Source organism: Alosa alosa, chromosome 15, assembly GCF_017589495.1.
Source record: "Alosa alosa isolate M-15738 ecotype Scorff River chromosome 15, AALO_Geno_1.1, whole genome shotgun sequence".
In the NCBI taxonomy this organism is placed as follows: Eukaryota; Metazoa; Chordata; class Actinopteri; order Clupeiformes; family Clupeidae; genus Alosa; species Alosa alosa.
The window spans coordinates 11,972,579-11,997,484 of NC_063203.1; the positions used below are offsets into that span (position 1 = coordinate 11,972,579).

Sequence of the window (24,906 nt, forward strand, 5' to 3'; positions counted from 1 at the left end):
AGGGCAAAGGGAAATAAGTGGCAATTGTTTTCATGATATATTTACTTTACTCAGTGGTGAATTTCGGCGAAGGAAATATTTTTTTGTCCAGGTAGACTATGGATTTGCGCAAGAATATTCAACATTTTGCTTTGTCATAGCCTATATGAACCTGTATAGCCGTAGCCTACATTAGGTCCAGCATCGACGTCACCAACAGAGGGCGACCCTGCTCCAGTTTGTAAGTTTTCTAACTTCACAGATTTAGGTTGCATTTTCTTGTCATTGCGCGAGTTTTAAATCAGTTAACATATTAATAAATACTTGCAACATATTAAATAAATATCAACCCAATATAACCCTCACCCTACTAGCCAACATAGTTTTTGGAGAAATAAAGTCCAGCTTTATTTTTGTAGCATACTTATACATCTGTTTGTACACATTAAACTTTCTGTACAATGTGTTCTGATTCTACACCATGACTCCCTACCTACCCAACCTTTTCTGTACAAAATCTGAAAATTCAACAAACATCAGATAACAAAGATGTTGGTGCCTGTGTCTATTGCATACAAATGTTCAAAAATGTCCACAGCAACTTTGAAGAGTCCAGCTTCATATACTTGCAACAAACAAATAGGAAAGAAGGAGATTCAGTTATACTAACAACAAGCATATAAATGACATTAGGAAAATTATTATTTAATTTGAATGAAAATGGATATGATATCTAATGATGGAATGTTAGTTTGCAATAGAGTATCTTGCCCCTCAATCCTATCTTGTGTGTTAGCATTTTGTCTATTATATTTTGGGATTTCTGAAACAGGTCTAGGGTGTAAAGTGAGCACACACTCTCATCTGTACAGTCATTTCAACCTAATGCCCTGGAAATAAAAGATCAATTAAAACTTTGATGTATTTTGAAAGTACATTCTTGCTTTCATTGCACAGTCGGAGTGGTACTGAGAAGCCATGGAAAGCTAGGATTAAAGATTCACAGAGATGATTGTTGTGAGCCTAAACAACTGTCAGAGCACCATTAATTAAAAACGTCATCATGGAGATGTGGCTCCAGCTTTGCTTTAAGGGGGAGCAATTAAAACATTAACTACAGGACTGTAAACTTGGCTTCTTTTAGTACATAGAAATGACACAACGAACTGAAGCATGAGGGGACTCGGACACAACATGAACAGATGTTCAGAAATTGAAATTTAACCGCTTTATATCACTCTTACTGAAAACTTAAACTGAACTGACACTTACACTCACTGAAAAATCTGCTGGTAAACAAGAAAATTGATTGGCCGCAGCAAATTACCCCCTGAGATGTGCTTTAAGATCTTAACAAGCAAAAACTTCAGTTTACTTGTGTAATACATTTAACTCTGTTTTAAGTGGGAACATGCTCAAAATGTAATGATTTACCTTCTTTTTGGCTGCATGAATCAGTGGATGTGTTGGGGGGAAAAGGAATTTGAACGTGAGATGAAATTCTATAAACAAGAACACTCTACTGCATAATGGGGTTCAGAAGCTGACGCATCTACCTCCATCTCTTCTAAGTAGAGATGCAGAGGCACTGCGTTCCATGGCTTGTGTTATAAAGAGAAGCTCCCACGTGTGTACCCAGCGGTCAGACTCCCATCGTATGGGACCGGAGAGCCGGAGCAGTCTGTGAAGAAGGCAGGGAAGGCCAGACCACACGAGGAGCCATCCTCCAGGACTGCAGGGGCCGCCGAATCCGAAGGGCTGTAGACGGCAGCCTGGCCACCGGGGCCAGTCCTCATGCCCTCGGCGGACTTCTTCGGTGGCGCCAGGCAGGTAGTCCACGGCTCGGCGTACACGAATCCGCCCGTGACGTAGTGCGGAGAGTCGTATGGCACCGGCTCCAGGCCCGGCGTCGTCGGAACGTCCTGCGGAGGGAGTCGGGCCAGGGAGCCGGGCCCGGCGCTCTGGAAGAAGTCCTGCTCGAGGAGCATGTTGCTGTAGTCTGGCCCCAGGAGCTCAAAGAACTCGGACGCCTCCGGGTTCCCCCGCTCCAGGTCCTTGAGGCTCATCCCGGAGGTGGACGTGACCCGGGGGCAGTTGGCCGGCTCGGTGAAGAAGGAGGGGGGCAGGTTGCGGTGGCGGAGGGGGGGCTTCTTGGCCCGCTCCCCGCGGCTGTCCTTGGCCGCGGAGTTGAACAGGGCAGCCAGGCTTTTGCTCTGGAGGTTGGCCTGTACCCCGTCCCTCTTAGGTGGCACTTTGCCCTGGAAAGTTCCCGGCTGTTGCTGCTGTTGTTGTTGCTGTTGCTGCGGCTGCTGATATGGTTGTTGCTGCAGAGACGATGGCGGAGAGCACTGCCTCTTGGCCAGGTCCGGGGCCAGGGGGCTGGTCTGAGTCGGGCTCTGCTGAGGGGGGCTCCCGGGAGCGATAATCCCCGTGCAGCGCTTGATCTGCTTCTGCAGGTACTTGCGGTGGTTCACCTTCCTCTTGGACTTCACTGGCTTGTCCAGGGCCAGCTTGATGTTGCTGGAGGCTGAGTCGATGAAGCTAAGCAGGTCCCGTGTGGCTTCACGGTAGTCACCCTCGTCCCGGTCGGACTCGCAGAGCCCGAGGCCTCCGTCCAGACCCTTGTCCACATTAAACTCCATCCCTGAGCCCGGGAAGCAAAAATTCAGGAACTGCGAGTTCATGATGGCAGCCTGAACAGCCATTGCCTCTCTCTCCGCTTGAGCTGTTCACAAGCAAACACCTGCTCCTGTGCACTCCATATCCACTCCACAACAGTCCCAAGATGAAGGCCTTCGAGCTTCACTTGAGCATTTTTGTCTGTCTTTTTTCCAGACGCTGTTTGATTCTCGCTGTTGCCTGTACCAGCACAAGGACTCTCTGCTCCGAACTCTTGGTCCTGAAGTTGGACTGTGTCGAAACACTCCTCTCTTCCTGGCGCTACAGGACTACACTGAAGGAGGAAAAGTGTTTTTTTGGTGGGGGGGAAGGGAGAGAGTTCTTTAGGGAGGCAGGGCCGATGATGTCAGGACATCAAAGAGGAGGGGCAGAGGGCCCCCTGGACTTAACTCTTTGCTCACGCCTGACCACCTGCAACTAAGAGCGGATTTGTCTGAGGTGCCCTGCTGGGGCTCAGGACAATGTCCACTGGCAACTGTGCAAAAAGGCTCCCCATCTCTACCTTGTGTGAGTGTGCGTGCGAGTGTGTGTGTGCGTGCGTGTGTGTGCAAGTGTGCGTGCGTATGTGTGTGTGTGTGTGTGTATGTGTGCAATCAGCCTTTATTCTGAAACTTTTGCCTCTCATAAAACAGCAGTTTTTGAAGGGATTTGGAACTTGTAATGCGTTCTGATCCTTTTTATCATGAGACAAGTTTGCTATAGGCAAAATAAAATTAGAATTTAACAGAATTGTAATTGTATTTGTGAAAAACAGTTTGGCCTGAAGGAGAGTTAATGTTTTTAACACAGATACGCCTAATCATATTACAAACTACTTAAGTATCCTTTTTGCTCCAGTATTTAATTGCAGTATTTGTCATGCATACCCCCAGAGATCCTCACAATCACATAAGCTCATTTGCAAATATCAAAATAAATTATTTTAATACATAATGCATAACATTTTACACAATAGTCTTTCAAGTTATGTTGTTACTCATTCCAGTATAGGCCTATATAACTATTGTTATAGGCTTTTTAGACTGCATATATGCGCTCAAAAATGCAAAACTGAACAACTGGAATTGGGGTTTAAATAGTTAGGTTTGTTTTTCGTCACTAACTTGGCCATTATATTAACCATATGCTCTTGAAGTGTTGTAGTTTCTCATCCATCACAGTCTGCTCATTTGTAAAGTATAATCTAATTTAGTTAGTCGTGACTAACCAATATGTCTGAACTGCTATTTCTGCCATCACGTCTAGACATATTGTGTGATGGAATGTCACAAACTACTCTAGGACAAGCTGAACTGAACCGGCTCCTCTGGTCTGCCGAGTGGGCATCCTCTTCTGCTTGTGTCTTAATCTGCTCATGGTACAAGTTGATTTTTTCTTTCTCTGTCTTTCTGTCTTCTGCTTTTTTTCTTCTTTCTTTCTGTCTTTCTTCCTTTCTTTCTTTTTTTGAGCATTCCCGCACCAGTGGGAATTTCTACCCAGTCCTGACAACTATTATGGGATGTCTTTGACATACAGCCCTACAGGGTCTAAATAGCTTCTATTCTTTCCCCAGGCCATGAAAGGGAGCTTTGTGCCAGAGATTCATTAAACTGCACCTCACAGCCCCTTCGTAAAATGGGTCTCAATAATGAACAGTCGATTTAACTAGAAAAGCTGCCGGAGCTGTTAAATTAAAGGGGGATAAAGTGCAGTTCAAGCGCAGTGTGCCAAAAGGAATGTTGACCTTAAGAAATCTCCGGCGATGACTGAAAAGTGCCGCAGTAAACAATCGCGCATTTACAGGAAGTTTGTTGGCCGGCGGTGAATGCTGTAACGCAGGGGAGGGGTCCAAGTCCAGGGGAGTTGGGGCGTGGGGTTCATGGGGGTCCGGTCTGATCCCAGTTTAAGTGTTCTGCGGAATACTGTGGAATACTGAGGAAAACTGTCGAACACTGGAAGGCGGCGCTGGCTAAAGACTCAAAATGAGAAAGAGATACTGGAACACAGACAGAAGAGGCTTTATGTAAATGAAAGAGTTCTTGAGCATCAGCCCTCATTTTTTCCTCAAGTGAAAGTGCTTTTTTTGCACAGCACTGCCAGACTTGCAAACCCGCTGCCTGACTTCTGTTTGTTCTATGTGTATGTTCTAAATTCTAATAGCAAATGAGTACAGTTCTTCTTGCCTTTAGGGTAGGTTGAGCACAGTTAACATAAATCCACACTCAATTTTATGTGCCACTTTTGTTTTGTATGTTGTCATTTGGGCTGAGCTGGCTGTCCAATCACGTGCCTATGTTGATAAGCTTACGGCCTGGACAAGCTGGGCAGTGCTTCACGTTTTTGTCTCCCAGTCCCTCTCACCCCTGGGTAAGTGTTTTCCCAGGGACCCCCCCCCCCCCCCCCCCTCTTGCTTTCCTAAAAGTGCATTTTAAGGTGAAGCAGTGAATCACTGCATGGTGGAAAGGGTGGGGGCTTTTACCGCATCAGAGGGTCAGAGGGAGGGAGAACGAGTGAGAGAGAGAGGAGAGAGAGAGGTACCCTTCGAGAAACTGTTATTATCATGTAAATTCCAGTGGAGAAAGGGGGACAGTGAAAGTGATAGCACTGATCTAATTATCTGTAGCCCAGCACAGGCCCGGGTCCTGAATGGAAGGGCCCACTGAAGCTGACATGGCCACACAATAAACAGTTGGGGCAACAATGGGAGACGTAGCAACAGTGCACAAAAACAAGCTTTTCCCAGCTAGTTATGGGCCTTTCATCGATATGCTTCTGGACGAATGCCACACATTCACTGCACCTCTGGTGCAGCACTGTTTAAGCCAGCTAAAGTGTGTGTGTGATTGTTTTTTTAAAGAAAAAGTAGGGTAGTAAAGGAGTAGAAATAAATTAATTAAAATGAATTAAAAAACAATAATGTTTTTGGTTATGTGTGGTTGGTTTTGGTGGTCTTTCAAGTAGAAATACAGGACATTGTTGAAAGATCCCCTTAAGAATGTTTGAGAGAGACCGTTTGGCTTGAATAAAAGTGTGTGTGTCTTATAGTCAGCCATTGAAACGTCATGTGCTCTCATCAAGCCCTTTCTTCCCCTGAACTTCCACCACCAGCCCTATGTTGGCCCGCTGACACCAAAGAAAATATTTAGCCGCCTTCTTCTGTCAGAGCTTTTTGTGTTTGCGGGTCATTCACGTCGGAGAGTGAGTTTGACGCGCTGATTCCGGAAACGAGGGCTACATGGCCACATAAAGACCTCGGGAGGAAAAGAAGAGGGGGAAGGAGGGAAGGGTGGAGACGGGCTGGTGTGCAGGGCAGAACAGACACAGCATCGCATTGAATATGCCACAGAGGGGAGATTCCAACACACTTGAACTTGTGGAAATAGTCTACAGTACTAAGTGACAGCTGGGGGAAAAAAGACTGCCAACCAAAGGATAAAAAATAAATAAATAAACAGAAAGATAAATAATAAATATGAGTCATAACTTCCAAGTTCCAAATCAAAGACAGGACACTTTCTGTTACAACCCCAAATCAGAAAGAGTTGAGATTTTGTGTAAAATGCAAATCAGAATGTAAATCTCGTAAACTCAATTAGTTGCCGAAAGGACACAGACAACATATCAAATGTTGAAAATGACCAATTTGACTATTTCATGGAAAATATATGTTCATTTTGAATTTGACGCCAGGAACACATTTCAAACTAATTAGGGTAACTGTCAACATAATTGGGTATGAAAAAGACCATCCTAGAGAGGCAGGGTCTCTTAGAAGTAAAGATGTAGGGGTATTCATCACTGTGTAAACCTGTGTGGACAAATGATGAAACAATGTCATTTTAATTCTTCTTAACATGAAATTGTGAAGTATTTGGGGAGTTCATCATCTGTATAATATCATTAGAATATTTAGAGAATCCAGAGAAATCACTGCAAACTATAGAGCTGAAAAACAATATGGGATGGCAGTGGTCTTTTGGACCTCAGATGGCACTGCATTAAAACCAAAGCTGTTTCTGTAAAGAAAATCATTGTATGGGCTCAGGAAAACCTCTGATAATCAAAATTTGCAATTCTATTTGGAAATCATGGCCTCATCTGGGCTAAAGAGAAGAGGGCCTTTCCAAGTAACCTATCCAACTTGTTTTTGTGCTCAGTTTGAAATAAGGAACAATCAATTCTAAATGATGTATACAGGTTTTGAGCAACATATACTACCATCCAGGCAATGTTTTTGAATATTTCAGAAAAGAAATGCCAAAATTAATTCTGCACATATTTAGAATTTTGTGAAATTAAGAGGTTAAGCAGCACAGTGGTAAACATTCCCTGTTTCAACTTCTTTAAAAACTTGTTGCTGGAATGAAATTCAAAATTATCAAATATTTTCCATGCAATAGTCAAAATGTTCATTTTCAACATTTTATATGTTGTCTGTCATTTTTGCTGCTAAATATGGGTTTACAAGACTTGTATAGTATCACATTCTGTTTTTATTTGCATTTTACATCCCTGATTTGGAGACCGGTTGTATATTCAGACAGTGACAGTACAGGATTCACAAGGCCAAATATAGATAAAGGAAGGAAGAACTGGAGTTCTTACTTACGGTCTACAAAAGCCCATCATGAAATGGTCAACTTTGAAAAATGTGTGAGTGTTGTGGTCAAAGCCTTCATAAAAGCTTCAAAAAGGATCTATCTTTTTCTTGGACTATTTCCACTATATCTATTTCAGTTGTGTGTAAGCAGCTTAGACAAACTGGCTGTCAAGAAGGGGCCATTGTGTGGTTATCATTACACACTGGTCAACCCACCCTCTTTCTTTGGGGTGGTGGTGGTGTGTGTGTGTGTGGGGGGGGGATTTACCAACTCAGCAACCCTCTCACCCGCATCCCCTACCCTCCCAACCCTCCACCCTGAGTCCAAGCCTTCAACCAGGACCCCCATGGGTGCCCCCCTCCCCGGCCCTCTCGGCCCCCTCCAGCACCCAGTGGCTGCATCAGGGGGCTGGGAGGAGGATGATGGGTGAGACTGGGGCTCAGCCTAATCTCTTCCCACTGCTGTGTGGTCTCTGTGTGAGGGGGGTGACACGGCCACCGCCGACAGCGCCCAGGGGTTCCCTGGGTCAGCCGAATCCTAATAACACATTTGATTGATGGGGAGTGTCAGGAGGGAGAGGGAGAAAGGGCCGGAGAAATTAATGACAAGAGGGGGGACGAGAGGAACAAGGAATGGGATCAGAGAGGGAGGCGTGGGGGTTTCCTCCATCTTCTTACTCCGTAAGTGTGAACGCTTCAGAGTTTTCAAAAGTGCTTGACTGCACTGTAGGTTAAAATCAGACGCCTGCAATGGAATCTAGTTCTCTGAAAGGTAGAATGTGTTGTTTTGTAAAATAACTTTAAACTATAGTTAAAAAACAGTGGTCAATTCTTTTTTCAATTTAGTCAGTATATCTATATGGATTCACTTCTCTCTTCTTTAGAACGCATCAGTAGGGATCTATGGGATCATATCAGAGGGATCTCCTGGAATGCGTCTCTCTCTCTTTGGTCAGGGGCTTTGCCTTGGGTCTGCTGAGTCTCCTCACCGCTGCATTAAGCAACTCAGGCTCAGGGCATGCAGAGACAATCCCTGACAATAAACCAACACTGTTTACAAATGAACACAAAGCCTTCCCAAAACTCTGCTTAAAGGGGGCTTTTTTTGGGGGTGTGTGATGGTGGTGGGGGCACAATAGAGCCTGGACGTCGTCCATCACCGGTTGCTCTCTGCTTTATTCTTTGCAGTCACCCCTGCTCAACCTCATCTCACACACACACACACACACACACACACACACAACTCGTCCGCCTTTCTCTAGTAAACCTCCCCTGAACTCATCGGGCAGCATTAATAATATTACTAGCAGGGGGTGCTCACAACCCCCCCACAAAAAAAATTATAGACCATGGCTCGTCGAGGTACACCAATTTTAAAGACTTTAGTCTGCTGCCAGCCCTGTTGAATGAGAATCGAGGGGTTGTGCACTTGCAGTGGGTTCAGGATGGGGGGACTCTACATGGGGGTACATCTCCCACCAGCATCTTTATTGAAGCCCCCCACCCCAGCCAGCACTTTCATTAAACTCACTGCGGCTCAGCTAACCAGCATGTGATGCTGCAAGCCTGGGGGGGGGTGGAGGAAGAGGGGCTGAATAAAAATGCAGCCCCCCTTTCTTAGTTCATGAGGTCGTTTACGGTGCAACGCCAGAGATAGGTTCTTGGCACGCAGCAGCGAAATTGAATGTTTATCACAGTTATAGTCCTACACACACACACACACACACACACACACACACAGATAGAGAGGGGGAACGATATAAAAGAACATCAAATATCAATGTGCTTCCACAGCTTCCCGACAGTCAGAGCAATATGCTCTTTCCAGAACATTGAAGAAAGAACAGCAAATAGTCATAGGGGTAAAAATAGGCAGCTTTTTATCCAGCAACAATGACACAAAGTTAGTCACTCCTTGACATTTTGCGATATTACGTCACTAAGAGATCACCCCAAATGACAGTCATTAACTAACTCAATGAAAGGTCTAAAGCACTGGTTTAAAATAGCCTGTGTGTACCACATAACCTGGCTATGTGACATTTGGGTCCAGCCCTTAAAACACTTTAAAATCCTCTGGCCAGAGTGCAGTGTGTACAGAGGGAAGCACAAAAGTAGCTGTTACTGTTAGTTACAATTCAACAAAGATTGTTTCAAACATTTTATATATTAATTGGATGCAGCCCTTTCGTACTGAAGATGTTTTACATTTGGTTTGATGACAAAGTTCTTCCTGAAATTCCCTTCAGTACTTACATCACATCTTAGCCTAATGTAGGCACTGATTATTACACAGTATGGATGGAAATAGCCTTTTAATTGACAGAAACAGCTGGCTATGAATGGCATTATGTTCAGAAATGTATCTAGAAAAAGGCTTCATAATACCTGATAATTATACCATTGGGTAAAAAGAAACCGATTCAGACCTTTGCCCTCAATATGGATGCAAATGGGTCATTTTCATCATTTTCTATTTTCAGTTAAGCCATCTGGACACATGTAATCATTATTATAATCTACTTAAGGCACAGGCAAACAACATGCCAATAATACTGTTCATCATAGCAAATAATCCAAATGTCCACTTAAAGCATTCGTTTCATTATTTAATTTACCCTCCTGTCCAAGCAAGCTACAGAATTATATCATTGTTTTGCAATTCAGAAAAAAACTTCAAACCGGATCCCTTTTTTTTGGTTCAGTTCCTGATTGTATCGCATAGATTTAAAAAAAAAGGTTTTAAGCTGCATTAGTGAAGAGGTTTTAAGCTGCCTCAGTGTCAAGTAAACATATGACCGTTGGAAAACGATGACCTGTTTTCTTCGGTCAGAACCACGGAAGGCTGGGTCTGGACTTCAACACCAGAACATCTGGTCATACTTAGCCGTGGGTGTGTACAGCCCACTGCTTGACCCACTGCTTGATGAGGGCCACCTCCTGCCGCCGGGCGGCCAGCACAGAGCTCGGGTCGTACTCGTTGTTGTTGCGCAGGTCCAGGTGGTGCGCTCCATCCGGGATCCACACGGCCACCAGCGAGTCCGAGAGGTTCTGCGTCACGCCGCCTCCGGACCAGGGGTCCAAACCCCCGTTACTACGCACAACCAGAACATCATTGAGTCGGGTCAGTAGAGATTACTATGCTCTGTGTGAGTGCACCCCAAGACTCGACCAGCAGATTTAGATTGGGTTGTTCACAAAGTGATCATTGTTTTGAAACCAAAGCTATAGCCATGATCGAATTCTCAGGGGCACAATGAAAAATCTTTCTCTTTCATCCTTATTGTAAATCTCTTTTTTATAAACATTTTTATAAACATTTTATAAACATAAATCTTATTTCTTTACATGTTTTCTGTGTTCATTTTTTACAATAGGGATGCATATTTCAGGTTGACCCATAGGAATTCCATTGCAAAAACTACATTTTCCATTTGTATACCACCCAAGGACAAGAGGAACAGATAGCTGACCTGAAGATGATGTTGCTGTGGGAGGTGATGTCTTTCCCTCCGTAGACGACCTCTGCCCAATCGGGTCGCGGCCTCACTCCAAACATGGCATAGCATTCATCCGAGAAGGCCTGGAAGTCCCACTTTTGTGGCTCAAACATGTCCTGTACACCATCTGAGCACATAGGCATCACCATCTCTGTACAGGCCTGGCGCACACACACACACACACACACACACACACACACACACACACACACACACACACACACACACACACACACACACACACACACACACACACACACAGTGGAAGATATAGTGAGCCCTAACCTGACTTTACATTATGAGCAGATTATAGCAGCTGGACTTGAATTTGTTCATAGTAAAACACATCATTTGTGGGAACATAAGTTTTATTTATTATTTCCACCAAGGAGGTTGTTTTCAGTGTGGTTTGTCAATCTGCCTGTCTGTAGCCCGGACTACACAAAAAACGATGAAAGTTTTGTCGTCATGAAACTTGGTGGTAAGGTAAAACAACACACCCTACGATCAGAGCCGAATTACAGGGTGAATCCACAAATTTAGTTTCACTTTAGCTAATATTACCAGATGGGGCATTTAGCCTTAGTAGTGGTGTGTGCCCTTCTAATTATGAAATGTAGAACAAACAATAGCAGCTGGAGTGTAACATAGCAAGTGAGAAAAGGGGTGGTTTCGTTTCTATGGTTTCATTCTATTGGCGACCTGATGCTCCATTTAATGAACAAATTCACACTTGTGCCAGAGCCACTTCACCTTTAATATATAAAAAAACTGCAGGAAAATAACACTTTAGAGAGCAGGCACAGGTGTGACTTTGACAGCAGCTAATGGGGCTAATCTGGAGGCTACTCTGACCTGGTAGAACCAGCCCATCATGCCCAGATTGCCGGTGGCGGACTGGGAGATGTTGAGGCAGGTGGCGTCGCCGGTGTAGTTGTAGTAGACCTTAGCTGCCTGGGCGATGCCTTGGAGAAGCTCCTGCTCAGGCACCTCAGGGCTGAATCGGAGATGCTCGCAAACCACCTGGTGATGTAATCATGCAAAAATATATTCATTTCCACAGAAGACGGAGCGGACTGGTAGACATGCTGAGAGTTCATTAAATATATATTAAGTATACATGGGTAGGCTAACTGTTCAAAGCATTAGCATTCCCTTCACAAACAATATGTTCATCAAATACATACATACTGTATTGAGGATTAGAGGGTATTGTACGCTGAGGCCTCCACTGCATGTGACCTGACATAAGGAATGGACATATACTCTTGACATGCACTGCACATTCTCATGTGTATGTCTACTGAAACCTAGTCAGTTTGCTTACAAAAGGTTTGCCAATGTTCACTTTTCCTTCAAAACAGTCTGTCAAACCTGAAGAGTTGTGTGTTCAGTCTGCACCATTTATCTGAATGTCCCTTTAGAGGTAGAGTGAAGTAGGAGGGGAAAAAAGAATTCCTTAAAGCTCTCAATGTACCGCCACCTGATTTGCATGTGAAATTGAGTGGAATGGAATCCAAGCTTGAGTAGAATTTACAGCCCCTTTGCTGGCAGAGCTCATTTTGGGGTGTGTGTGTGTGGGGGGGGGTATGGAATGGGCAGAAGGGAGCCATTTTGGGGCCTTTCAACTACACAACATCTCTCTCTCTCTCTCTCTCTCTCTCTCGCTCTCTCTTTAACTGGCTATGGATGATAAAGTGGACTGTTTTGCGGACAGGACCGTAGTGTTCGTTTGGGTCTCTGGCGTCGGGGTGCAGGGGGACAGACGGCACCGGTGCCTCCTCTGCCTGTTCATTGTGAGCCAAGAGGCTGGCGATGAGTTGTTGTTGTGGGGGTGGAGGTGCGTAGAGGCCAGCAATGTGCAACTGCAGTAGGATTGTGTGTGTGTGGGGGGCGTTTTCCTGATGTCCTTTTTGGGGACACACATGGGGGGTGGGGGTGCCTGGGTGCCTGAGGCGGGGGAGCTGTGGACATGTCCGAGTGTAGATTTCAGACCATGACAAAAGCGAAAGAGAGTGAGAGAAGATGGGAGAAAAGAAAGAAAAAAAAAACTAAAGCATCTCCTCTTACTTTTCAGATAGGATTAGGCTTATACATTCATCTCTGCCAACAGATTTCCCCCCTCTAAGCCCTCAATACCCCCTTCTCACAGTCACTCCCATAATCACATTAGCTTTGTCAGGGGAGAAAAAGCCCCTCTTTGCACCCACTGCCTAAACCGCTTACACCACCTATAGGGGTCGCATACATTACAGGATTGCAGCCTAACAGCCCAAAATGACTCTTTAGCATTTTGTCTTAACAAAAATCTCACAGAAAACATAAAGACACCAGGATACAAGCCCACAATGGAAGCAGTGGTGAGTGGTGGTCTCAAAAATGAGAAGTCTGATTTGTTTGGAATCATTTGAGAATAACTGAAAACCTGACTGACCCTGACTGAATCTGACTGAATTATGAGTAGCATGTGAGAGTTATAAACAGCTGAATCATAAAAAAGTGCTCAATGAACTATAGATAAAAACAGGCCTGATTGCAATGAGTCATAACAAAAGCGTTGCAGATTCAAACAAAAACAGAATAAGTCCCTCTGAAGTCCGTGGATTAAACTACACTTGTAAGCAGCCCTCATTAGTCTGACAGTGGACACGAGTTTGACAGTCCAAGGTGAACACAGAGCATTTCCTGTGATAAATGCATATTCATGCTGGGCTTGATGGTGAATTAACTGCAGTTGTCTTGATGTTGCAAATGTGTTGTCCTATTAGCATGCTGTTCTCAAGTCGCACATGGAGAAGATGATCACCTGACTAATGCATTCTCACCTCATGATCATTAAACATGGCACACAGTCAGTGAGATTTATAGCACTTTGAGGTAGTGAAAAAGCACACTCTGTGTCACACCTGCTGCCAAGCTGCACAGGTGCTACAAGTGATTGGAATGACATCACTGTTCATGATGGATTATATTTCGAGGAAACACGCATAAATCGACAGCCAGATCAGGGGCAGAGTTGTGCACTATGCCATGTTCGGTTGCCATGCACTGACTCGCTGAATCTACAGTTCAGAACGTAAACAACATAGTTCTGTTAAAACACTCCATTTCTGCTTCAGCAGCTCATCGTGTAGACTGCACTGCACGTGCCTATCTGTGCTCTGGAGACTTCCTGCTTTTAAAGACGGACGTCTATACTGTGGCACAAATGGACTCGGTGGAGCAAAAGGAGCACACAAAGAGGAACACGAAGCTCTGCATAGTTACAGAGATCACACTATGCCTTGGAAATTGTGATCTGGGATCAGCTTCCACCGTTGTGATCATAATAGTTTCAATGGAGAAACGAGCCACTCAAACTGCTCCGAGAGCGTTGCTTAAATCGAACCCCCTGAAGCAGTTGATGTGTCTTTCTCTCTTCTTTCTCTCTCTCTTTCTCTCCACAGCCTCACGTGACACAAGTGCTCAGAAGCACCTCTGAGATCTGAGGGTTCAGTCCCACAAAAGGGGCCCTCTGGAGAAGACTGGAGAGTGGAGAGAGAAAGAACACCATCGGCATCTGTCTTATCAAGAGAGAGAGAGAGAGAGAGGAAAGGAAGGAGAGAGAGGAGGGAGGAATGGAGGGTGGGGAGTTCCTCGATCCAACCTGCCACCGAGTCCCCTCATGCATATGAATGAGGCTAATTGAAGATTGTTGTAAACAGCCACGATGAAAGCCAGGGGAGCTTGGAGATTTACACTGCTATCATGGGCAACCTGAAGCAAAAGGTTGAAACTACTCCAAAAGGTTTGGGTTTTTCAAGGCATCAATAAAACCAACTGAGCTGTTATAATAGGCGATTCAGCACAAAAGCATGCTTTTGTACATTGACATAGTGAATGCGTGTATCCCCCCATTCCTCGGACGTTGTGGGATGTGTGCAGTCTACTACTTACCATTTGGGATTTGAACGGGTGCAGTGAGCACAAATGCTGGAAATGAGGAAAGAGAAAAGGAATGGAAAGATCCCGGCAAGGCGAGGTGATGTGGTACCTTTATAGGCCAGGCTGGTAGGGGCTGCAGGAAGTTGGCTTCGTACGGGTAGTCCACCATTGCCAAGTTCACCCACGTCTCCTGTAGCCAGCTCTTCAGGCCATCACCCTTCTTAAGCGGAGCACAGAGACTGAACTCTCTGGAGAGCCACAGGAGCCCCTCATCTGTGTTCAGGTCACACAGAGATAGAAATGAAATACTGAACACACTAAACATTCAACTAAACTAAATACTGAGCACTTAACATTAAAGACCTTGAACTGTCACTACAGACACAAGGAAACTAAGCAGGTATTTTAAACTACTGGTATTTTAAACTACCCTACCACTTAAACTACTACACAGAAACATAAATGCATTTCGATGCACCTTTGTTCATAGAGACTGATCATTTTCACAATTGTAAATATTGTACCATGAAGCCAGGCACAAAGCTGGTGCCAGTCTAATAAAAATCACATTTGCACACCTGTGGAGGATGCTTTGTCGATAGCCTTCCACGACCTCCTGATGTTGGCATGGCAGTTCACTCCACTCTTAGCAAAATCATCAGAGACTATTTTGTAGAAGACGCCACAGGGCACCATGTCCGGGAACTGCCAGATGGGAGCTGAGGCAGCCAGAGCACTGGGAGGAGAAAGACAAAGCAGCCCATTAAAATGCCCCACAGGCCTCAGGCTGAAGGCTGTGCAGTGTGGCAACAGTACACTCTGACAAGCCAAGGTTCTTCATGTGGACTTCAAAGAGGCAAAGTTTCCAGAGAAAAGCTTTTACTATTAAAGGTATTGATTGTTGGTAGTTGTTAGTAAAAAAAACATTCTTTATGCCATGAAAGGGTTCTTTTCAGATAAGCTGCCAAACAGACATCAGAGCATTTATGGGAAGAAAACCACATCAAACTAAGCCATTTTCTATGTAAAAATACCACACAAATGGTTTCCCTATATGAGTGAGGTTCAGGTTTTTAAAAAGAACATTACTTAAATCATAACATAAATTCTAAATAAAAAAAAAATGTTTATCAAGATGTTTTTATGAAAAACAACATAAAACCCTTACCCAGCCACAACATGTGGATACTTCATCCTGAACCAGGCAGCTAGCATGCCCCCATACGAGCCTCCGACAGCAACCACCGCGCTGCTCTGACAACCTGTCCAGCTGGCCTTCAGATACTTTATGAGCACAGCAAAGTCTGCCAGTGCCTGTTCTGAGCTCAGGTAGTTCAGATGCTTTGCATCCTAGGAGACGGAGACACCACACAGGGGAAAAGATTATTATAGATGTACTGATGTTTGAAACCTCTAGTGTACATAAAAACCCACATGCAACAATTGCTGTATAATTGTTATACTATGGAACATTACACATGGTAACTTAATGTGATCATTCCCCTGGCTTTATTACTAGCACGTATACACATTGCCTTAACTCGACCTGGTTTGTTTTGATCCTGCAACAAAAGTTCTTTCTCATTATAGAAACATCTAGCCATAACACATTTTTCAAAGTCATTACAAATGGAAACAAAATAAAAACATTCTCAGGGAGGACTAAAAGTCAGACAGGGACACATGAGGTAAGATATGGTTTGCAGTGATGCATTGTGAAGTGATGTAGTGTGCTGTGGGGATGAAATAACATCCTTGTGCTTGTGAGTCAGAGTCACATTTCTTACTCACACTGTAAGACTCAGCCCCAAATGGCATAGATTCTCCATAGTACCGGTGCTCAGCGAAAACCAACATGGCACCCAGCTCTTCAGCCACATCCCACATAAATCCCTGGGTCAAACAGCACACGACTTAGGCCAAGATGCATGTAATCAGGCAATGCCAAAATGAGAAACGTTTGTGAGGGTTTATATAAAAAAATAAATATGTTTGGTAGTAAAAGGATGTTAATCTGGTGAGAAAGGGAAGTGGCATTCTTACAGTGTTGTTACAGAACCAGGTGATGTCTCCTTCATTGCCTGTATAGAAGAGGATGGGACCGCCATCTGTCTGCCAATGCAGGTCTGCAACCAAATATCTCTGCTTGAAAGTGCCATTCTCCAGGAATCCAAAATGGTCGATCTGTAACAACACAATAAGAACATATTTAAACTCCAAAATAACAATTTCCATGTTATTCAAATCGGATTCCTCACATTTGACCTGCTTTGCCTGTTCATCCCTTCCCTGTCCTCTTCTCTATTTCAGGGCCATACCTCCAACAGACCAGGTCAATTAGCATGTTCAAATGAAAACAGAGTTCCTCATTTGGCTTCTCTCACTAGTACCTAGCGTGTGTGTGCTGCCGGTGCACGTCCGATCCAGGGCTCGGTGCAGTACAGTAACTGCTGGGGCGTGCTCTCTGGGCCTCTGGCCCGCTGCCACCTCATCATGGAGAGGCGGGCGACCTCGGGGCCGAGCGGAAGGATAATTAGCCTCAATTTGTATTAAAATATCCAGCACTCGGGGTCTCAGGGATGCCACATTAGTTACGGTTTGCCGAGCCCTCCGCCTGTGACATCCTTTCACAGCGAAAAACCTGTCCAACGTCATTCCTATTTAACCCTCCTCCTCCTCCTCTCTTTCTCTTCTCTGCCATCTACAGTTTAGAGAGGACTTTATACATCTAAAGCACACAGCTAAAGAAGCACATAGATACTCCACAGCTGCAGCTGTTGTTGCCCCAATGGGGCTACTTAAGGGGTTATCCCCATCCTTGAAACCGACCCAAAACTCTAATAAAGAATGTTCGCCTTTGTTTTGCTCTCCCCCTGCCTGCACTCCTTCTCCCTCTCTCTCTCCCTCTCCCCCTCTCTTTCTCTCTCCCTCTCCCTGCACCCCCTCCTTCCTTTTAGTGACAAAAGAGGCAGAAATTTTATGAGGCAATGACAAGGAGCAGATTCTCAGGCTTGAATGATTCATTTATTCGACTGCCTCCAACAGAGTCTGGCATCTGGACAAGGCCGGCCTGAGAGCCAGCACACACACGCACACACAGACACACACACACACTGGAGAGAGAGAGGAGGGGAGTTAGCCACCACACAGGGGCACTTTCATTAACGCCACTGTTATGTAGAAGGCTGTGTTGCCATGATAGGGAAATGATTGCGTAGGGAAATGATTGCGTTGGAAATTGTTTGCCCAATTACTTCATATTTGCTCATCAAATCAGTATCAAATGAACCAAATAACTCATCAACTTCCAACAGCTCATGAACCACGTGGCCAATGTAAAAGTACTGTGACAACCAGACACCTTCTTTAGTGATCTATGACATTTGCACTACACTTGAATGTTATCATGATTAAATGATTATATCTTATAAATATGATTGTGAAAACTTGACTACTGTCTTTTTTAATGTAATTAAGTAGTTCCAAGTTTGTTTGCCAATGACATGATAAGAAGCATTCCTTAACCATGATACAACTCCCTATGAAAAATGTCTGTGTGCAGTTCATGTCCAGACAGCCATATTGCTTACAGTTCAGAGCCCAGTATCGCCATCTAGTGGTAGATTGCCTAATGTTCACAGACTATGTAAAATGCCTCCATACAAGGTCATTGTTGTCCCATAGTCAAAAAAGAACAGGAAAATGGCACCAAAAAAACACCTCAGGACAAAAAGTAAGATGAAATCATCATCTGGAAAGTACCTCCAAACTAGAGCTAAGTCATGTGTTTTTACTTCCTTAATTTACACAGCAATGCCAGAGCACGCAACCCAATGCAGAAATGCAGAACCTGCAACAGCGTATGGTTCTGTAGAAGTCTCCAATAAAGCAAAAGTCACAGCTAATCTCTCATTTGTTATTAGATATTAATTTTGCCATTTTGTCTGGAGCGTTATTTTGTCTTTGTCATGTTTGTTGCAACAAGATAGAAAAAATGGTCAGGTTCAGGCACGTGCAGAGAAGGGGGGCTACAGGGGCTCTAGCACCTGCCTTTTTGCCCCTTTGATGTTAAGTGCCCTTTTGACAAGACCCGTTTTTTACTTTTTAAAATTTGTAATACTTCCACTAGTTCCAACGTGAATATTCGCTAAAATGTCTCATTAATAGTTTGTGAAATTAGAAATTTACAAAAATAACAATTTTGTGTTAATTGAAATGCCTTGCGGCCACCAATCCGTGACGTCATACATTCAGTGAACTCTCAGAAGGTGCACGCAGGCACAGTGCTGCAGGAGACGTTTGGGAGCACGGTAAGGTCACTTGGCAGTTAGCCTATCTGAAGAACATGCAATAGTATTCAGCTTAGAGATAGAGAATACAATGTTTAAAGTTGTTTCATGTTTAATGAAGTAGGCCATCAAACCCGTTTTAACCATGTCATGGTCCATCCATTTCAATAACCTGGCAGCTTCGAAAATCTAAGGCTGAACGTTCATAACATATTCTGTTTAGGTTACTATGTTATAGTAGCTTAGGTTAGACCTAGTTCATAAAACAGAGTAGGCAAACCTTTTCTAAATCGTCATAAGCCGACGACATAGTTAAACAACTACAGTAGCCTAACCCAACTCCACACGTCGTTCTCTGTTTACAGTAGGCTACATTACGCGTCATTTCACTCAGTGGCCACACGCACAGCACGTGAATCTGCAAGACCAGCTTGCTAATGGTGGTAGTTCACTGTGATAAACATTAAAATTATAGCCTGACAAGCCAGACTAGGCAATAACATAGCCTATTTGCTGCCGCTAGGGTGCGTCTAGATATCTAGGCTATTCAACTTAGCTTTGAATTTAATAAATAAGATGTAGCCTTATAGCCTATGATCTCTGTGTAGACAATAGCCTAATGAAAACTGAAAAGACCTATCCGTCTGTGCCCTGGCTACAGTAGGCCTACAGTACATGCACGCCTATTGAATTTTCAGAACCAAGAGAAATGAGAAAAATGTGTTACAGCTCTGTCTGCTATTTACACCCATTCTTCTTGATACATAATGAATAAATATCAACATTTATAACATGTTTATCAGTACATTAGACTACTTGCAAATTGCTAAACCATATAATAGCCTGTCCCACCATCATCATTGAAATCGCATAATTGTAGAATTTAAATGCAAAAAAAAAAGAAAAAAATGTCCAGCTCAGGTTCAGATGATTAAAGCTTTATAGGCTAGGGAATGTAAAACTTAAGTTCCAGTTTACACCATTCAAATTGTGTGTATCTTTTCTAGCTTTTGTATGCATTATGTTCTATAAAACATTATATTATATTCTGCAGTGCAAAGATGCCCACTAAAGACAAGTTTTAAATAAAGTTAACACGTTTTCTGAAAATTTTGTTCCATGTGCCTTTTTTTAAAAATTTGAGCCCCTGCCCCTTCAAAGGTCTCTGCACGCCCCTGGTCAGGTTCAAATCTTCAATGCAAATCCCTGCACACAATCTCTAAACTCCTACAGTATCTATTTTCATTCATTAGGCCTATATCTCTGGGAAGATCTAGCGTGATAAAGTGAGGAAGCCCTCTGACCTTAAACTCCCATTTGAAGTCGCTCTTATAAGGTGGACATCCTGTCCTCTATTCTCTCTTTTTCGATGGGAACGGCCAAGAGGATTTCCTCCAGGCAACTGTTCGATCGCTTGCTGATCCCAACAGAGCATCCCCCCCATCTACAGCCACCAGTAGGGCAGGAAGGATGATATGAACGCCCCGCAACAGGATGTAGCCTGGTTTACATCAGTTACTTTCCTTTGAAAACCTGCTATATCCATGTGCTATATAGACTACATTTAAATACAAAAACTCCACCAGTGAGTCTCATGACTCTCTCTTTCTTAAATGGATGACCTAATCACACCTTTAACAAACTGTATTTAGATGGTTCTGAGACAATATAAGAACAAAAGGCTGCAGTGGACTAGGTCCTTACTCCTGGTATACTGATAAGCACGACCGTGTACTTGGAATGCCAGAGGAGAACGGGTGATAAAATAAACAAAGCCTTGTGACTGGAGTCAAGGTTCACTGACTTCACTGACCTGGAAAACCAAGTAATGTCCTGGCCAGCCTATGTGGGTCTTTTCCATGTGTCAGTAAGAAAATTCATAAAATCAAGTATGGAATCCTCAGTCAAACCATGCGCAAAGGGCACAAATAGAGAAGCATCTTTCCCAACCTATTACTTTTTCACACACCACGGATAATATCATACCACGTTCCTTGGTGGCAATCGTAATGCCCAGGCGAACACAGAATGTAAAAATGCAATTAGCAGCATACCCAAGACTAAAAGCTTACACACGGGGGTCGTTTGTATGACAACGACATAGTAAGGAAAATAGCAACAGGGCCTTTTCAATTCACTTTCAGAAATCCCTTCTCAGGCGCTGAGCCAAGAGGGGATATGGTGCCTCGGGCAGGAACAGGGCCAAACCTCTGATGAGCTTGCCTATTCTTCTGAGGAGGCAAAACGGAAAAGCTGATTGTCTGCAGACACAATACACAACAAGCACTGCCGAGATTATGTACACAGAAAATTAAGGAAATCCCCAGAGGAAGACCAGTACTACGCTAATGACTACACCAGAAACTGTTGGCAATCGTGGGTTGCTAAATACCCATTGGATTGTATAAATTACAACAAAGTGTAACCCTGGGTACAGTATAATACCAAGATTACATAAATATAGGTTTCCATTTAGAGGGTAGGCTACTGATTTAAGGCTTTAAGTCTAAAACAAGCAATATAGGATGGGATGCAATTAATGTGACTATCATGTCAGTTAGAGTAACCTACTGACTGCTGGATGCAGAAAAGACATTAAAGCATGATACTTCATTGCATTGCATTGCAATTAGCCAATTTATAATAGCCCATCATTCACACCTACTTCATAAACAGCTTGAGTGGACTGGTAGACCTGTAGTAAAAAGAAGTTTGCTGAACAATGCATAGCCTAAAATACCACAGGCATTATTTCAATAGGTTAGATTGCAATGCTGTATTGTAGGTCAGGGTACTGAATAGCAAACACAACAATAACACATAGGAACATCTTACCTTTTGGTCAATGTAGTAGGTTTTATAATTGATCATAACGCCTGAGGGAGCAGGCACTCTACGCCTGAAAAGGTGTGATTTCAAGGCGAAACCATGAGAACAACTCAAAACCAATAGGAGGGCGACGGCGACTAATACAGGCATGATAGCTTTGAATTCCGCTTTCATAGCAAACCTGTTCCCTTGTTGTCTGGTCCTTGGTCAAGCCAGACTGAGGGCGAGAGACTACTCCACTGGATTTATTTGTTTGGCTCGCTCGCGGTGCTGTCTGTCTGTCGCATGTGCGGAAGAAGGAAGAAAACTGTCAACAAGGCAAATCTTCGGGTTGTCTGTGCTATGCAACTCAGCATATCACATGCACCGCACAAGATCAACACAGTTGCTCAAGGTGAGGTAGTAGTAGTGGTGCCATACACGTATCAGAAACAAGTAGGAGTGGTGCAGTTGAAGTAACTTTAAGTAGCCTACCTTTACACTTTCAATTTTTAAAAGCTAAAGATAATAGCCTGCAACAACGGCGATGGGGACTTAAATAGGCTATTTGCGTTTTTTCCCCTAACGCTTCGGTCCAAAATTATTTTCGTCTACACTAAAATTGAAGATGCTTTCTGGATAAACACATAGATATATATACTGTCAGTATATATATATCTATAGGATAAACAGAGCACTAAAACCAAAGATTGTTAAGGCGGAGCCTTCTTAAGAGCAAATTACTTTACGTGTGTCGTGAATGCATCAACTGTGCCGCAATGGTTCGTGGTACTTGAAGTTCTGTCGTAGGAAATATTATATGATGCTGGCTTGGTGTTGAGTGTTCAGAAATCTGTGAAATTAGACGGAATAATCTCTGATAGAATCTGTAACAAGCATTGCAGATATCCGGCACTAAATGATTCGCATACCATTAATAGGCTAGAGAGCCTCCTACTGTGCAAGCAGACGTTGGTTGTTAAAAAAAATCTATTGTAGGCCTATACATTTTGCTGGCATTGTCAACACACCATACATTAAAATACTGAATACAGCTAATCACTTTGGTGAAAATAAGATTAAAACAGGCCACTAGTAGTGCCATTATTTTATTGTGGCAGCTTAGAGATTTACTTACATACAATAAGCAGTGACTCAAAAAGAAGTAGCCTACATGATTAACACCTTGTACAATAAACAAAAAATGAATTTTAGCATCTTGAATGTATCCCTTCCATCTACGCACTTAGCAGTGTATAGGCCTACTACAACCCCATAGTGTACAGTTTTAACCATAAAAGGTAGGAAATATCAAACAAAATTTACTTTATCCATAACATGTATTGTGTATACAAGCAACATTTTGGGAGTTGTGTCCTTACAGCACAAAGGACATCTAAACTTCAAAACATTAGATTTCACTAAATAATAATTTTATGAAATAATGGTCCATAAAAAGTCTACAGTCATTTATAGACAAAATTATAAAAGGTTATTGTATGTTAAAAATAGGAACTTTTCACACGTAAAAGCAACCTTACCATTGAACCACATTGGTATACTAATTTTTGTTATACACCTGACTGTATGGCAATGACAATTAACTGTACTACAAAATAAAGCTAAATTCTATATCCGGCTCTGAGCATATTGGAGGCTCCTGTCATGCCATTGCGAATAGTACACAACAAAAAAAATATATATACAAAACTATAAAAGGTTGTTTACCTTCAAATAAAACTTAATAGAAAATATATGGCAATTTCAGATAGTGGTCAGGCAACTACAAAGGCATAAAGATCATCCTTCTCACTAACAATGTCACATAAAAGAAACTGCGAAGAGGAGAAATAATGTTGATGACAGGGAACATCTCTTGGCAAATCCCTGAAAACTGTCACACACACACACGCTGGTTTTAAAAGGAGCCTAATTGCGTTTATGGAGTGACAAAAATGTTTATAAAAAACACAGCAGCTGTTCCTTTCGCACAGGTTGGTGGCGTGTGGAAACAAGTCGACTGCACTATCACTCTATCAATGTGTGTCAGAAACGGCCTCCATGCTAGCTAGACATGTTAGCAGCGGGTGGTCTCATGAATGAAAACAAATGGGGCGATTATTGGACTTCAAAAATCATTTCAAAATACACTGGGGCAATAAAAGAGACAGGAAAATACATTATACTCAATGTAATATGAGTAACCTAGAGGTACACAGAATTTCACCTATTGAAAATCCCAGGACTGGAGACAGAATGTCTCATCAATGTTTTCACAAAAGCACCATGCAAAAATACATAATGCTAAAACAAACAAGTAGCCTACATGGTCTGTTTGTAAAAACGGCAGTTAAAATGGCATAATGATTGTGCTGTAGATTATCAATACACTACGGTATATCACAGTACAGTAACCTCAAAATGGCTGGAAAAAACACGTTCCAAACACGTGCACATCTCAAGCACTCTCAACAATGACAGAAGAACAATAACATAATACAGCGCCAACATAACTAGACATAATGCTTTTAAAATAATACTGTCAAAAGAAGGGGAAATACAGGGCTGGTACTGATGCTATTGTAGTTGGGCAGCTATTAGTGTTCTTGTGTATGTGTCTTGAGACCATTACTTTTTTTCTTTTTCTGTTCAGTTTTGAGAATGAGAGCTTCCACACAAAAACATCTGGATACATCACGTTTGTGTGACAGTCCTTCGGCTGTTGTAAGTGCCTACAAATATATGTTGTTGCTGATTGATATTCCTGTTAACTATCAAAAGAATGAAAACAAAATGTAGCGTGCATTGACTTTAAATGCCTCACCAACAGTCACATTGTCTGTGGTCTGTGGGAAGTGCATTTGTAGGAACATGTGACTCATGTAGGTGGGTTACATGATGGCACACGAGAGCAAATACCTCGTCATCGTGGCCCATTTGGGCATGTGAGATCCATGTAACCTATGAAGACACTCTGACTCATCCTAAACATCATTGCAGTCATCATCATGGGAGTGATACTGCTGGTGAAGACCTGTGTTTTTTCTGAGATCTTTTGCTCACACGCACACAGACACACGAATAATGAGTGTGGGCCATCCACTTCGCTAACCAGAGGTGCATACAACTCATTCCTGCAACACATCTC

General features: G+C 43.1%; 2 protein-coding genes across 3 annotated transcripts; both read right to left on the reverse strand.

Annotated features, from left to right (window-relative positions):
* Positions 1-359: 359 nt before the first annotated feature.
* Positions 360-3,114, reverse strand: LOC125308190 (protein FAM181B). The gene has a single exon (XM_048264524.1). The coding sequence runs from the start codon at positions 2,682-2,684 to the stop codon at positions 1,587-1,589; it is 1,098 nt and encodes a 365-aa protein (XP_048120481.1). The 5' UTR covers positions 2,685-3,114; the 3' UTR covers positions 360-1,586.
* A 5,980-nt stretch (positions 3,115-9,094) lies between these two features.
* LOC125308189 (prolylcarboxypeptidase (angiotensinase C)) lies at positions 9,095-22,142 on the reverse strand. 2 transcript variants are annotated; one of them, XM_048264522.1, is made up of 10 exons: positions 21,786-22,142; positions 21,616-21,645; positions 16,705-16,845; positions 16,453-16,554; positions 15,830-16,011; positions 15,240-15,397; positions 14,771-14,934; positions 11,593-11,760; positions 10,711-10,898; positions 9,095-10,331 (listed from the first exon to the last, which is right to left on the reverse strand). In XM_048264522.1, exons 1-10 carry the CDS (start codon positions 21,951-21,953, stop codon positions 10,121-10,123), a joined length of 1,512 nt encoding a protein of 503 aa, XP_048120479.1. In that variant the 5' UTR covers positions 21,954-22,142; the 3' UTR covers positions 9,095-10,120. The 2 variants fall into 2 exon arrangements, with proteins under 2 accessions (XP_048120479.1, XP_048120480.1); XM_048264523.1 differs by lacking the exon at positions 21,616-21,645.
* Positions 22,143-24,906: the final 2,764 nt, after the last annotated feature.